Genomic DNA, 14,186 nt, shown 5'->3' with positions numbered 1-14,186 from the left:
TTTTTTTTTTTTAAACAACATTACTTTGTATCTTAATACACAATATAGCTCTTTAGGGGACTGGTTGCATCTATACAACATTGTATCTTACCGTACTAGCGCTCATATAAAAACCCACCTTTACAAGTGGCTGTAGAATAGCTACAGTCTGCTTCGTTCACAGAATCAACCGACAGAATGTGTCGATGACACTGTACAGCCCAACGATCGGGGTCGTTCCCTTGCTTTGGGCAAACAGATCGACAATCTCGTTGTAGATCTGCATCAGCTGCCGTTTGTACTTGGGGTACCGCTCGCAAAGGCTTTGCAGTTCCACGCGATCGGTTGTCGATCCGGACGGTATGTCGTCGTCATCCTCCTGCGATCCACACTCGAGCGGATCAATCAGCCCAACCAGTCCACGGAGCGGTGCGCTCGGTACGTCCACCATAATGAGGGTGACCTTTTCCTTGCGATGAAATTTGGACAGGACGGGCGACATCTTATGCTCAACCTGATGCTCGTAGCGGCGCTTTTTACTGGTGTTTATCTTCTCGCTCGTGAGAAACACAAGATCGAGCGGTGGGGAGGTATTGATAGATTGCTGCTGGCTCGCAGCACTCGACGAGGCCGAGCTGAGCCTCGTGGATGCCGCGGACGAAATGGCAGTGAAGGACGACGAGTAGGAAAAGGAGGCAGACGTGGATGGCCCACCGAGCGAAGTGCTTTGTAGCGCCTGGGAAAGTTCGCCCGCCGACACATCGGACCGGCGCAGCGTGCGCAGTATGTACGGCATCAGCTCGGGACGGGTGACGTGAAGTTCCTGAAAGCGGTCATGGTTCCACGAGCGCACCCGCATCTCTCCACCGTCGCCCAGCAGCACGACAACGGTGGCACCGGCCTCCTTGCCGAGATCGTCTACCGCTCCGGCGCTCGTTTCCACCACGCACGTTTTGATGCTGTTCGACCAGAGCGGGCGCAAGGTCTGAGCGACCTCCTTTGGCTGTGGCCGGGAGCCGGTGACACAGATCATCACCTCGATCGGTTCGTAGCCGGCCGTCGGCGCAATGGCATTGACCAGCTTATCGAGCAGAAAGGAAAACCCGGCACCGCTTAGATCCACCTTTGGCACCTGGAGGCCGTTATTGATGCCCGATTTCCTGCAATTAACAGAAACAAAATAAGAATATTTAACATCAGGGCAACGGGAGATAGCTTCCTAGCGATCAGCACTCACTGAAACTCGGCCAGTTTACCATCGTAGCGTCCACCGACGGCGATCGTTGTGAGCGGATTTTTGCGCTTCGGTTTCAGCTCACCCAGCAGTTGCCAAACAATGCCGCCCGTCTTGGCGCGCTCATAATTCACCGGCAGTCCCGGACACACATTCAACGGACACTGAACGCCCATGTTCTGGGCAAGCGTGACCACCGTTTCCAGCTCTCGGACGGCGACCTTTGCCAGGCTGGCCGCCTCGCCCTTGCCACGGATGATGCTCTTCAGTATACTGCCCCCCAGCAATCCCACTGACGACAGTTCGAGCTGCAACGCGTCGCACAGGAAGCTCACATTGATCTTGGCCGCGCTTCCTCCGATCAGCGAATTGATCAGCGAAGAGAGCTGAAATTTCGAAATCTTTTCGTCCAAAAACTCGGCCACCATCTCGAACAGCTCGCGGTACTTGTCCATCGGTACGTTGCAGTGCATGAGAATTGCTCGCAGCAGGCCGATGTGATTGAGGCGGAAGAACACGTTTCGTCCTTGCAGTAGATTAAGCTCCCTCATCACGTCTGTCGCGATTGCTAGCAGCTCCGCATCGGTAATGAGATGTCCTGAGAGAAAAAGAGAGAGAGAGAAGAGGCAGTTGATGAGACATTGTTGAAATCTTCCCCGCCATCCCACTACTTACCCCTGCTGGGTGTTACAATATCGAACGCACACTCGTACACCTGCTTCGGGTGAAAGTTGAACACCTTCTTCTCGCGATACACGCGCCCAATCGAGTAGCGGCGAATGTGCTTAATGCCGTTCAGCGCGATATGACGCAGAAACGGGACCCTCAAATCATCTGGCAACGTGACAACACTTCCGGAGTGTGTCATCAGCTTGACCGTGTTCGACCGAGCCGCGTGCTGCTTCGTGTATGGCGTCAGCAGTGGTGTAACCACCTCGATGGCACCATGCTTCCGGAAGAGTGCGACCAGCTTCGCCTTCACGTAATCGAACCGTGGCAGTATCGGTATCATCGGCACCATGTCAAAGTGGTAGCTTAGCTCGCAGATGGGATCGCTGGCCTGGGCGAAGCAGCGCGCAATCAGATGCTTGTAGTGGCGGGACTGCGGGTTCGACAGAATGTGTCTCACCACGTCCTGTATTTCCTCGGCCTCGAGCCGCGTACGAGGCACCAGCTCCGAGCAGAGCACTTCTTCCGCGGTTGGACGCTTTTGCGGGTCGTGGTTTAGCAGCCAGCGGATCACCTGCACCAGCCGGCTGTAGCGCGCATCGGCCAGCAGCGCTTCCGGCAGCCGTATCGCATCGGAGCGCAAATCCATCAGCGTTTTCACCCGCTCCATACCGGTGTTCAGTGGCTGGGAGCTCATTTCGAACAGTATGATGCCGAGCGAATAAAGATCCACCTTCTGGTTGTAGGTCGAGCGGGACGCATTGCCCGTCAGCTCGGGTGCCACGTACAGCGCCGTACCGACTTTGCCCGTTAGCGAGTAGCCAATGTCGGACGATTTCCCCTGCTGGATGCTGGCCACCGCCAGATGGCCCATCTGTCCAGAGGGAGCTAGAAAAAAACAAAAAGAAAACATAGCCAAGTTAGCCAAATCAGCCGCACTGTTTCGTTTACTTTCCTTTCCCCACAGAGACATACCGTTTTGATGGCCCTGATTCTGCAGCGCCAGAATGCTCGTCGTCGCTAGACCGAAATCGCCGATCTTTACCTGGTCCCGCGAATCGAGGAAAATGTTGACCGGCTTCAGATCGCGGTGAATCATGCCCTGCTGATGGATGTGGCTGAGCCCTTCCACGATCTCCCGGAACAGTCGCCACACGCGATCGATATCCTGGTACAGCCCAGCATCGATCGCCGTCCTCAGCGTGCTCTTCTCGCAGAACTCCATCTGGATGTACATATACAGCACTTCGGGCGGTGCTGGAGTCGTCGCAGCCTTCTTTACCCCACCATTTTCCACTGCCGATCCCGCTTCGCCGTAGCTGTTGTACGATGGCGCTTCCCCGTTCGATCCTACAAACTCGATCCCACCCGAACTGTCGTTAAAGCTCTCTTCGTTCAGCTTGCGGTGGTTGTTAATGGAGCCACTGCTTTCATCGCTACTGCTACTACTACTATCCTCGTCGAGATCATTCGTTTCGTCGTCATCCTCATCATCCTCGTCCTCCTCACTGCTCGTATCGTTAGGCAAAAAGTCCACGAAACAATCGATATTCTTATCTTCGATGCCTTTCTTCACCAAGTCCGCCGCCGCCGTGGCAGTTGCAGTTGTTCGACGTACCCGGGAGGCTCTTCGCTTCGGGCGACTTGCAACGGACCAATCGCAACTGCTCACTGTGCCACCGCCAGCCATTTCACCCTCCGTATCGGTGGCGGCCAGCATTTCCGCGGTGCTCGTTGCCTCCACCCAGCTGTTGTAGTAGCGCACGACATTTTCATGGTTCAAGCGGGACAGCAGCTCCACCTCGCGGGTCATCTTCTTGTAGAACTGTTTGCTTCGCGCCGGCAGCCGTATGCGCTTGATCGCGTACTCGCGGTTGTCGAGCTTGTTGCGCACCTTGAGCACGTCCCCGTACGCACCCTTCCCGAGGTACGACAGCAGCTCAAATTCGGTCTGAATGCGGGACTTTTCCTGCCCGGTGCCTGAACCGTTCATCACCAACGGCATGTAGGGAACGAGTTGCTGCTGATGCTGTTGGCCGTTTTCCGACCGCTGGCCAACTGTCGTCGGAGCTGGCAGTGCTTTTTGCAGTGCAGCCGTCGTTAGTTGCTGCTGACCCATTGCCACGTGGTCGGTGTGTAGCAGCAATGTGGAGCGCAAAAACGGATGATCGAGCAGCTCGGTGGCGGAGATTGTACGTTCCGATTTGCATCTTTCCACGAAATCTTTCATCTCGGAGTGTGGCGCAAGCAGTGCCTCAATCAGCCCACCCAGTGACGGTAGATCGGGACTGCGCAGCGACTGATGCAATAAGTGCTGACTATCGCTCAGCTCTTGTATGTACGGTATCAACCGAAAGTCAGCCACGCGTACCATTCCTGCATTATCCATGAACACGGTCGAATCGGATAGATTATCGTGCGAAACACCGTTGTTGTGGAGGTAGATAAGTGCTTCCAGCGTGCCCTTGGCCACCATGCTTGCGCCTTCCACACTCCAGCCCAGCGAGCCGGAAATGCTGAACAAACTCGTGCCCAGGATAAACTCCTGCACCACGAACAGCGTGAGCGCTTCCTTGCCCATCCGACACAGCACGCCTTCGTACGCGATCAGATGCTTGTGCTTGAGCGGCATCAAGCCATCAGCCAGGCGCTCCATTTCCCCCACCACCGTCTCCACCGGCCGACCGCGGATTGTTCGGCTTTCGGCCGAGCACTCGCCGTCGTAGTACAGCGTCCACTCGGTCAGGTAGACCAGCTCACCGGTTTGCTGATCGATTCCGGCGTACGCAATACAGCCACGCTGCGAATGGCCCAAACAGGATCCGCGCAGCACCTTGCGGCCGTCGCGGAAGTACAGCACCTCGCTGCGCCTATGCTCGAGACAGTACGCGCCGTCACTGTTCTCGGTCGAGGAGCTGGAGTGCAAACGGTGCATTGGGCTCGACTCGTTCGTACTGTGGCGGGATTCGCGCCTCGTACGCTCGAGCTCCTTCTTGCGCCGCTGCAGCTCGTCCTGTATGGCTTGGCGCTTGAGCGTTTCCTCGGCCTGGAGCGTGTTCTGGCGCGCGAGGGCTTGCTTCTGCTGATTGGCCAGCATCTCATCGTAGAAGCTACCCTTCGGCGGTACATTGTGCTGGTGCAGAAAGGCTTGCACAGTGTTAGCTAGCTCGAAAATCATCACCTCACCCTTCAGCTCGTCCGCCAACTGTTCCAGCTTCTCCGTCAGCTCGCGCACCAGACTATCCGACAGGCCGACGGCATGCTTTAGCTCTAGTTTCGGTGGGCTGCGAAAAGACGTAAGTTGTAAACGTAAACGTAAAGTGCTTGCGGGATACGCTCACGACATGATCGCTGTTACGCACCACTTTGGATACTTTGGCGAGCAGGTCACGTACAGATCCGCCTTCACGTACGCCTCCTTGGCGGATCCTCTTTGCGGTGTAAGATGCAAACGCAGCTCCAGCGGCTTCCACTTTCCCGTCCTGGGTCGCAAATCTTCAACTTCATCGTGAAAGATTGACTGTGTGTGGGAAGGAGCAAAACACGCCATCGCGAGCGCGCAGATCAGTTGGCAACGTCAGCTATATTCTTCTTGCGCCCATCCATATGGTGCCACCGCGTTCACCACCGGTTGTTGCCGGTTGTTGAAACGCATCTTTTCTATCATTTTTCATTCCCCCCGCGACTGCCCGCTTACCTTTATTACTTCTAGTTCGTTTTCCTGTCGCTCGCGAATCGTTTCCTTCTTCGCCATGGCGATCGACGATCGACAATTACGCCCTCGCGACCATGTTGCCAACGCCTGCTGTACACTCGGACGATGCAGACGAAACAATGTTTTCGCCGAAATAAGCACTATTTCATTGATAAAACGTCGTCGCCGCCGTCGTCGGTCTGTGAATGCGCAGTGGATGCCTTGCTGCCGCGCTCAATTGACGTCTTTCTTGCTCTTTCAAAACAAATACCACCTCCCCCAGGGCAAGGCGGCCATCCCTCAAAACGTCAAAAACCGCCACAACTACTTACACATAAAAAACGTCGCCAGGTACGCGAGCAGCCATAAACCAAGGCAACACGCCGAAACGCCTTCTCCCTTCAATTGTCGACAATAATTTCTTTATTTACCATTCTATGCTTAAACTATGTCGCCTATTATTATCGCGAGGAAATTGACACGTCAAGTCGCTCTTGTTGCAGCAGACTCATTCGAATTTTCTGCAGCAGCTCCCTTTTCACCACATCGGGAATGAGCGTGCGGGCTTCCGGCGTCACAACCTGCACGACGGCATCCACGTTCGTCTGGCCGTTTTCCGCTATCGCTTGCCGGCAGAGGTATCGCACCTGGTCGTTCCAGCCGCACTCGATGAGCCGCAACCGTAGCAGATCTTTCAATCTACACCAAACAGGACGGCCGGGTGGCGCCGTGTGGGAAAGCACCGGGATGATGCCATTAGTAGGATAATGCTTCGTAATTGCTTTTGCGCCGCGTGTCTTACTTTGTTCGGTCTCCATGCAGGATCGTGATTTGGTCTACACTTTTGCTGTACATGTTTGGAGTGTGGTTATTGGTAGCTGGCCTTATTCTTTCAGGGTTTGTAGCCTCCTTTCCTCCGATTGATTGTTTGGCGTACTTGTGCTTGTAAAAAAAATGTTGTCAGTCTGCACAAAGGGTGCTTCGATGGCCATGTCGTTGCAGAGTTGGATTTGCGTTATTGTATTTTAAATTAAACCAGGCGATTTTATTTCCAGAAATATTCTCGCACAATCCTTGAATATTGCTTGTTTCTTTTATTTCGTTTTCTTTATTTTTTATTTTCATGTAAAATTAATTTGGTTTCCTCCTTCTATTCATCCCACATTTTCACTGGGTGGAAAAAACAGATGATAAATGTCAAAAGTGTCATCAGAGGAAAAAAAAACTACACAACAAAGCAAAGCTACCACGGTCCAGTGTAGAGTAAAAATGCTCACAAATTGTTAAAAAAAAGTGTTGTAGGTTGCTTGCAGCGATATCTTCGGTGCGATCTCTTCAGTTCCCGGCGAAGGAAGGCATCCTGTTCGGAAGTACACCAAAATCTTTGCACTCACCATGGCTGCCAGCATCAACAGTTTGCCCAACGAAATCCTTGAGTTTATCTTTAGCTTGCTTCCGCCCTACGAACCCTTGGAGCACTGCGCCGCAGTATGCAAACGATGGAATCTCTTAGCCACAAGTAAGATAGCATCCTATCCTTATCGCTTAGCGGCCAGATTCACGGCGCACGGTTTTTTGTGTGTATTTGCAGATGTGAGAGCCCGAAAGAAGTCCAACCTGCAGAAAGGGCTGATCGATTTCAACCTTTGCTGGAAGGAAATTTTGCAAGAATCGACGCCCCGCATTGCGGCCCGATTCGCCCATGCCAGCTCGTTGCATCGAAACTCGATGTACGTGTTCGGTGGTGCCTCGTCGTGCGATACCACCTTCAACGATCTGTGGAGGTTTGACCTGTCGCGGCGCGAATGGATCCGACCGATATCGATGGGAACGTATCCGTCCCCGAAGGCGGGCGCCTCGCTCGTCTGCCACAACGATCTGCTGATACTGTTCGGGGGTTGGCAGCATGCGTACACGCCCTTCCACATGTGCACCCTGATCGACGAGCTGCACGTGTACAACATAGCGGAAAACCGTTGGACCATCCACAACCAGGCGTACGGGCCACCGCCGATGACGGGCCACTCGGCCTCAGTGCACCGCAACAAGATGATTCTGTTCGGTGGCTACCAGAAGAATATGGAAAATTTGCGAACCTCCAACGACATATGGGTGCTGGATCTCGAGCGGCTGGTGTGGAAAAAGCCCGCCGTTTCTGACCTTAAGCCGGCGCCTCGCTACGGCCAGTTCCAGATGGCGATCGGGGAGGATCACATTCTGGTGCTGGGCGGAACCGGAGGCGTGAATCGCGTGTTCAACGATGCATGGCTGCTGGACATGCAGCGCGACACGTGGGTGTGGAAGCGGGTGCAGATCAAGAACAAGAAAAGCATCGTCACACACAACTGGTGCTATCCGGCCTGCAACGTCGGTTCGAAGGTGATTGTGCTCGGACCGACGTCACCGAACGATTTCCAAATCATCCGTCCGAATCGCGTCCCGCCCATGGGTCGGACACGGCCAACCGTAGAACAGCTGCGCAACCGAATAGGTGCGGCGCCCCAGGGACCGATGCATGCCGGTGAACCAAACATTCCTCGCAACAATCCTGCACCTCCTGCTAGGGCGAATTTACCGCCACCTCCGCCAGCACCGATGCAACCCACCCTGCCAGGACCATCACAAGGAGTGTCGCCCAAAGAGAGCAATCCACCGTCCGGCCCCGGTCCATCCAAACCGCCATCCACAGTGAACGGTGGTGCTGCGGTTGTTGAGGCGAGACCTGGTCCATCCGGGCTACGAACTCCAAGCAGTACCGCGTCTGGACCCCCGTCACGCTCTATGCCCATTATAAGGAACCCATTTAATCGCCAATCGTCCGAAGACGACCATCTGCCGAAACGCTTCAATCAGCAAAACTTGGAGCAAAATCACATGGCGATGGTTGCGTTCAGTGTCGACTCAACGAACCACGCATCGAACGCTTCATTTTCGCACGAGAGAAAGCTGGAGCTGTTACGGAAATTGGAAGACAAAATATCCGCCATGCGGCGAGCCAAGGAAGCCGAACAGCAGCAGCAACAGCAACAAAGGCACGGCATCAGGGAAGTGAACAATGCGGACAGGTCAATTAACAGCACCGGAGGTTCGCCGGACCCGGTCACACCGAAACGTGTCAAGCGGAACGGTCTGGCAATATTCGTGTGCGATGTGTCCAATCTGCTGCCGACGGGAGGCGCAGAACCGTGCATCGAATGGCAGGAGTCGAAGAACAGCGGGCTAATAGCGGGTGCACCGGACCACTACACCTTCTCCACGATGATCAACGGCAACGGAGAGCTGATCGTGTTTGGCGGTTTGAACAAAAACCATAAATCGGAAAATCTGTGCGTTTCCAACTCCGTACACTTTCTCACCGTTCCGACGGCTGTGGTGTAGAAACGTTTGACCCATTCGAAGAATGCTTAGCCATTGTAACACCATTTTTACTTTATAATTTTAATCTTACATTCACTACAGTCCGGCAAATAAATTAATTGTTGCACGAGCGAAAGCGAACAATACATTTCAAATTTCAAAGCACATCGCTACGTTTGGATATTGGCAGCACTGCTGTCAACGCCGCTATCACAGCAGTTGCGTATTTGACAGCTTTTGTAGACCGCAAATCGTACTCGATTCGAAAAGGACTAAATAACAATAAGAACGCGTCAAAGTCCTGAATTTTTTACGCTTTTCCAGATCGGTGTTTTTCCTTTGCTCCTGGCTCCTGAGAAAGCGGTCGCGCTGTCTCTCTTTCCGCATCAAAGACATCTTCCTCTTGCTGGGGGCACGATTGCGAATAAGGCGCGCTTTGTTTTCCTACAGTCGGCAGGACCGGACAAAGCATTTTTGCACGCGTTCGTCGGGAGCTCCCTGTGTGTGTTTGTGCAAGTGGGTAAGCTGCATCTGCTGCATGCAGTGCAAGGGATTTCGTGTTACCGTAGGTTCGCTGAACACCCCTCCACGAACGCCGCCAGGTGTGGAAAGCTGAGACCAACGCTGGACATCCGCCCGTTTTCTTATGAACAACGCGCACAGCAAATCCCAGTCGGACGACGAGTCCAGGTAGGCGATGCATATTTCACCGCACAGAGACACTTATCGGTGCACCACCACCACCACTACCACGGCCACCACTGGCCAACCGCTGCAGAATCTTTCGTTCGCTGCCGATCATCTTCCGCTTTTGATAGAATTTATTACCAGCAGAATGTGCCCACTCACCGTGTCAGTGCACGTAGCGAAGGTTACAGACCAGAGCAGTCGCGTAAAGGTTGTTCTTTGTTTTGAAAACAAGCCAGGGTGATCTAGGGGTTATGGTGCATGTATCGCGCAAGATTCATTTTACAATTAGCGGCACACTTCTCCAGAGAAGGTGTTTGTTTTAAAGAGTGAACCAAGTGGGTACGCTTACAGGTGAGCAACAAGTTTTGGCTCTTGCGTAGCCAGGATTGCTTCAATTGCTTGCTTGCGCTGCTTGCCTTTGCGTACGCATCAAATTTCCTGCCAAACTTTAGATAGAATTGCGGAAAGATAGACGAATCTTTAGAGCGAAACTGCAGCACGGTGAAGGCCCCCAAAGTCGGAAAAAGAGTATCCTCTGTACGCCTCTGCCACCTAACAATCGTTACAGAATCGATGAGGAATCGTCATCTTCCGGCAGCCGCTCGTTTGAAAAGGATGACAGCAAACAATCGAACAAACAACCGAACAACGGCACGACGCCGTCCTCTTCCGCCTCCTCTTCCGGCCGGCTGCGAGGCACTGCGGGTCGGTCAGCTTCCGCGCTGACGAGCGAAGAGCAGGAACTGAAACGTGTGTCCACGAAAAAGCTCATCGAACGATACTTCTACCAGCTGATGCAAGGCTGCGGCAATCCGAAATGTTGCAACAAAAACTGTGCCTCAAGTGGGAAGGTCGAGCGGCTGACACCGAATGCGGCCGCCGCCCGGGCCATCCAGCTGTTCTCGCAGGAGGCCGCCCTGTGCTCGGAAACGCAGCCCTCGAAGCTGGCGAAAACGGACGAACACCACCATGCGACTGGCAGTAGCGGCAGTACGACCACGTGTTCCCCCTCCGTTGCTCAAGGATCAAACGAACCGTCCAGTGCAGATGCGAATCGGTCCAACGCACGCTGGAGCGAGTGCAGCAAAGAGAACAAAGAGGTAGAGAAAATGGATGTGGCCTACGACAAGTAAGTTGAACGCCTGCGTGTTGCTTCTTTTGCTAAAATTATGCTTTAAGTATGCTTCTTTCACGACGATATGCACGGGATGCTTGGAGTGTTGATGCGTAATTGATCCCTTTCTCGCCCACCAGCTCAGCGCTTGATTTGGATTCGATGGAGGAGGACGACTGCAGCACGAAGACAACGGGCTCCACTGCCGAGCCTAGAAAACCTAGTAGTAGTAGCAGTAGTAGCAGTAGTAACACCAGCCACAACACTGCGCAGAACCATCTGGAACCTCTTGGCGCGGTCGGCACACTACAAGCGGCCAATAGTAGACACAATAACGTCGGCAGTAGTAGTGGCAGTGGCGCCAAAACCAAAACCCAAGCGACGGAAGAGGTACAGTATCTGGATGAGGCCATGCTGAAAGAGCTGACCGAGAAATGCATCCGGGAGGGATCGGACGCACCGCTCATCCGAACGTTGGGCGCTGTGTTTTCCTCCTACCGTGGCCTAGCGGCCAGTTTCCAGTTCTGCCCGGCTGCGTCCAGCATTGAGAAGATGCTGGCAAGGGCCCCGGCTGGCGATTTGCGCAACATGAAGAAGGAAGATCTGCGTTCGCTCGAAGGTGACCTGGACAAGGACGAGGATAGCAAAGCGCCGGTAGAATCGGTGCCGGATGTACCAGACCCCGCCCACACCACGGTCGATGTGGAGTCGCTTAGGCGCTCGATGAAGGCACTGTACGCCGCCCGTCCGGCCGTGTTCGGTCCGATCAATAATGCGCTCGAGCTGCTCGGGAAATCGCTCTCGAGGGATCTGCGCGTGGGGCTTACCTCGAATGAGGAGCTGGAATCGCTAGTGACCGTGTTCGTGATTGCGTTCGAAACGCTGCTGGTCGGGTCGGCCGATTGTCTCGAGGGATCGTTCCCCCGCATCTGTGCAGCGGTAACGCGACTGCCCGTCTGGGCTCAGTGCCGGTTGGTGCGCATCTGGGCGGAACACTGCAAGGACAGCATCCATCCGCTGCTGCAACAGCTTCAGCAGCTGATCACCGTTTCGACACTTTCGATGCACTCCTACCGAGGCATCCGGATACACGACAACAAAGTCGTCTGCAATGCCACCAAGGCAATGAAGGTGTGTTGTAATGGAGCCGTAGTGTCGCGCTGTTGTACTAATTTATTTTTTGTTCTGTCTCAAAAAAAACTCCGTAACAGCTGGTTTACTATGCCAACATACTGGCGGGAGAGCTAGAACCAAAGCACTATCGTGAGTTGGACTTACGGGACACGTCGCTGCCATCCTACCTTTCACTCATCCCCGAGGACGACGATGTGCGGCCAGCCGATGCGGAGGTGCGGTCGCGCCAGAAAAAGGTAGAAGACCCGTTCATAACGGAGCTGGACGTAAATCCGCTCGACTGCCGGAAGCCGCTGGTGCCATACGAAGAGTTCTACAACGAGCTGCTGTGCGATGTGGTCGAAATGGATCACGACTATCTCGAGTACAAGAGCATCGCGTCGGCCGTAAACGGTGCGCTGTCGCTGATCGGGACGGATCCATCGACCATCTTCAGTTTCATGCAGTACGCGTTCATCCTAACGCCGACGACGAAAACGCTTGCGCTCTACTACGACTCGCGCATTCGTATGTACTCCGAGCGGCGACTCAGCTTCCTGCAGCAGCAGCAGCAACTGCGCCAGAACAGTAGCGCACTGCAGGCAGTGAACCCTTACCTCAATCTGAAGATTCGCCGCGACCATATCATTGACGATGCGCTGGTCGAGCTGGAGATCATTGCCATGTCTAACCCGAAGGACCTCAAGAAGCAGCTGGTGGTGGAGTTTACCGGCGAGCAGGGCATCGACGAGGGCGGCGTTTCGAAGGAGTTCTTTCAGCTGATCATCGAGGAGATCTTCAACCCCGACTATGGCATGTTCGTGACGAACGAGGACTCCAACACGGTGTGGTTTAACTCGATCTCGTTCGAAAACGAGGCCCAGTTCACGCTCATCGGTATCGTGCTCGGGCTGGCAATTTACAACAATATCATCCTTGCGGTCAACTTCCCCATGGTGGTCTATCGAAAGCTGATGGGCATGAAGGGCTCATTTCTCGATCTGAAGGATTTAAATCCGGTAGGTTTTCTTTTCGTTTCGTTTAAAGGCTTCTTACACTATTTAAGCTCCCTCTCCCTCTCTCTCTCTCTCTCGCTAGGTACTGTTCAATAGCTTAAAATCGTTGCTCGACTATACGGAAAACGACATGGAGGAGGTATTCATGCAAACGTTCAAAATCGGTTACCGGGATGTGTTTGGGAACTTGCTCGAGCACGAACTGAAACCGGACGGTGACAAGATATTCGTTACGCAGGACAACAAGCAAGACTTTGTGGAACTGTACAGTGACTTTATGCTGAACAAGAGCGTCGAGAAGCAGTTCAATGCGTTCCGCAGGGGTTTCCAGATGGTGACGGACGAAAGCCCGCTCCATCTGCTGTTCCGCCCGGAGGAGGTGGAGCTGATTGTGTGTGGCAGTAAGGAGTTTGATTTCGACGAGCTCGAGCAGTCGACCGAGTACGAGGGCGGCTTCACTGCCGAGTCACAAACGATCAAGGACTTTTGGTCGATTGTGCACGGGCTGTCGATGGAGGTAAAAAGAAAGTTGCTTCAATTCACCACGGGTAAGTAACGTACCGTGAACGTTTACGCAAAGCCAGTGTCGAATGAACCTGACGCGTTTCATTTTCTGAAAACATCTAGGCTCCGATCGCGTTCCCGTGGGTGGTCTTAGTCGATTGAAACTGGTGGTAGCGCGCAACGGTCCCGACAGCGACCGATTGCCGACGAGTCACACCTGCTTCAATGTGCTGCTACTTCCCGAGTACAATTCCAAGGAAAAGCTCGAGGAACGACTACTGAAAGCGATCAACTATTCAAAAGGCTTCGGGATGCTGTAGAACTGCACACGCCTGTGTGTATGTGGCCAAGCAATGCTCAACAAGTCAGTCCATCACTTCGTTCAACCGTGTTCTCGTTCAACTCAACGAGGAAGACGACACCAAGCAAAATTGAAATGACGCTGCGTCATGCTTTACACCTGATGCCGCAAATCATGCCAGCTGCCAGGGGGCATTGTGTTTGATGCTGTGGTGTGCAGTAGAAAAATTGTTTTTATATTGTTCATATTTTTTGTCACTTGTATTTATGTGTCCATCAACGTGTGTACGTTTGATTTTTGTACCAAGACTCTACGCGGACGGTCGTGTTGCCGTTGCGCGTTGCTTTCCAGGAAGGTCTTTCGGTTTGTTAGTTTTGCAACGGAATTAATTAGGGATCTGATATCAACCAATACGGTAAAAAAATAAAGCCACTTCTTTAAGAAGCAAAAGCGTCTTCAGAGTCTTCGGGTTGGGATTGGTAGCATTCGCGCACACAACGAGGTAAGTAAATGAG

The 14,186-nt window shown here is 53.4% G+C and overlaps 4 protein-coding genes across 4 annotated transcripts; 2 read left to right on the top strand and 2 right to left on the bottom strand.

The window, feature by feature from the left end:
- Nucleotides 1–10: 10 nt before the first annotated feature.
- Nucleotides 11–5,885, bottom strand: LOC121600438 (eIF-2-alpha kinase GCN2). Its single transcript, XM_041929028.1, has 6 exons — nt 5,580–5,885; nt 5,245–5,402; nt 2,858–5,166; nt 1,889–2,770; nt 1,217–1,811; nt 11–1,139 (listed from the first exon to the last, which is right to left on the bottom strand). Exons 1-6 carry the CDS (start codon nt 5,634–5,636, stop codon nt 158–160), a joined length of 4,983 nt encoding a protein of 1,660 aa, XP_041784962.1. The 5' UTR covers nt 5,637–5,885; the 3' UTR covers nt 11–157.
- Nucleotides 5,886–5,976: 91 nt separating this feature from the next.
- On the bottom strand, nt 5,977–6,598 carry LOC121600450 (enhancer of yellow 2 transcription factor-like). Its single transcript, XM_041929043.1, has 2 exons — nt 6,379–6,598; nt 5,977–6,275 (listed from the first exon to the last, which is right to left on the bottom strand). The coding sequence occupies exons 1-2, from the start codon at nt 6,429–6,431 to the stop codon at nt 6,038–6,040; spliced, it is 291 nt and encodes a 96-aa protein (XP_041784977.1). The 5' UTR covers nt 6,432–6,598; the 3' UTR covers nt 5,977–6,037.
- A 180-nt stretch (nt 6,599–6,778) lies between these two features.
- LOC121600444 (F-box only protein 42) lies at nt 6,779–9,064 on the top strand. Its single transcript, XM_041929035.1, has 2 exons — nt 6,779–7,095; nt 7,168–9,064. The coding sequence occupies exons 1-2, from the start codon at nt 6,972–6,974 to the stop codon at nt 8,952–8,954; spliced, it is 1,911 nt and encodes a 636-aa protein (XP_041784969.1). The 5' UTR covers nt 6,779–6,971; the 3' UTR covers nt 8,955–9,064.
- A 75-nt stretch (nt 9,065–9,139) lies between these two features.
- Nucleotides 9,140–14,121, top strand: LOC121600439 (ubiquitin-protein ligase E3A). Its single transcript, XM_041929029.1, has 6 exons — nt 9,140–9,623; nt 10,192–10,752; nt 10,878–11,868; nt 11,949–12,869; nt 12,949–13,414; nt 13,494–14,121. The coding sequence occupies exons 1-6, from the start codon at nt 9,580–9,582 to the stop codon at nt 13,688–13,690; spliced, it is 3,180 nt and encodes a 1,059-aa protein (XP_041784963.1). The 5' UTR covers nt 9,140–9,579; the 3' UTR covers nt 13,691–14,121.
- The last annotated feature ends 65 nt before the right edge of the window (nt 14,122–14,186 follow it).

The sequence above is a fragment of the Anopheles merus genome, chromosome 3L, assembly GCF_017562075.2.
Source record: "Anopheles merus strain MAF chromosome 3L, AmerM5.1, whole genome shotgun sequence".
NCBI classification, from domain to species: domain Eukaryota; kingdom Metazoa; phylum Arthropoda; class Insecta; order Diptera; family Culicidae; genus Anopheles; species Anopheles merus.
The sequence above is the reverse complement of the archived record's forward strand: the minus strand, read 5'-3'. Positions and strand labels throughout refer to the sequence as shown.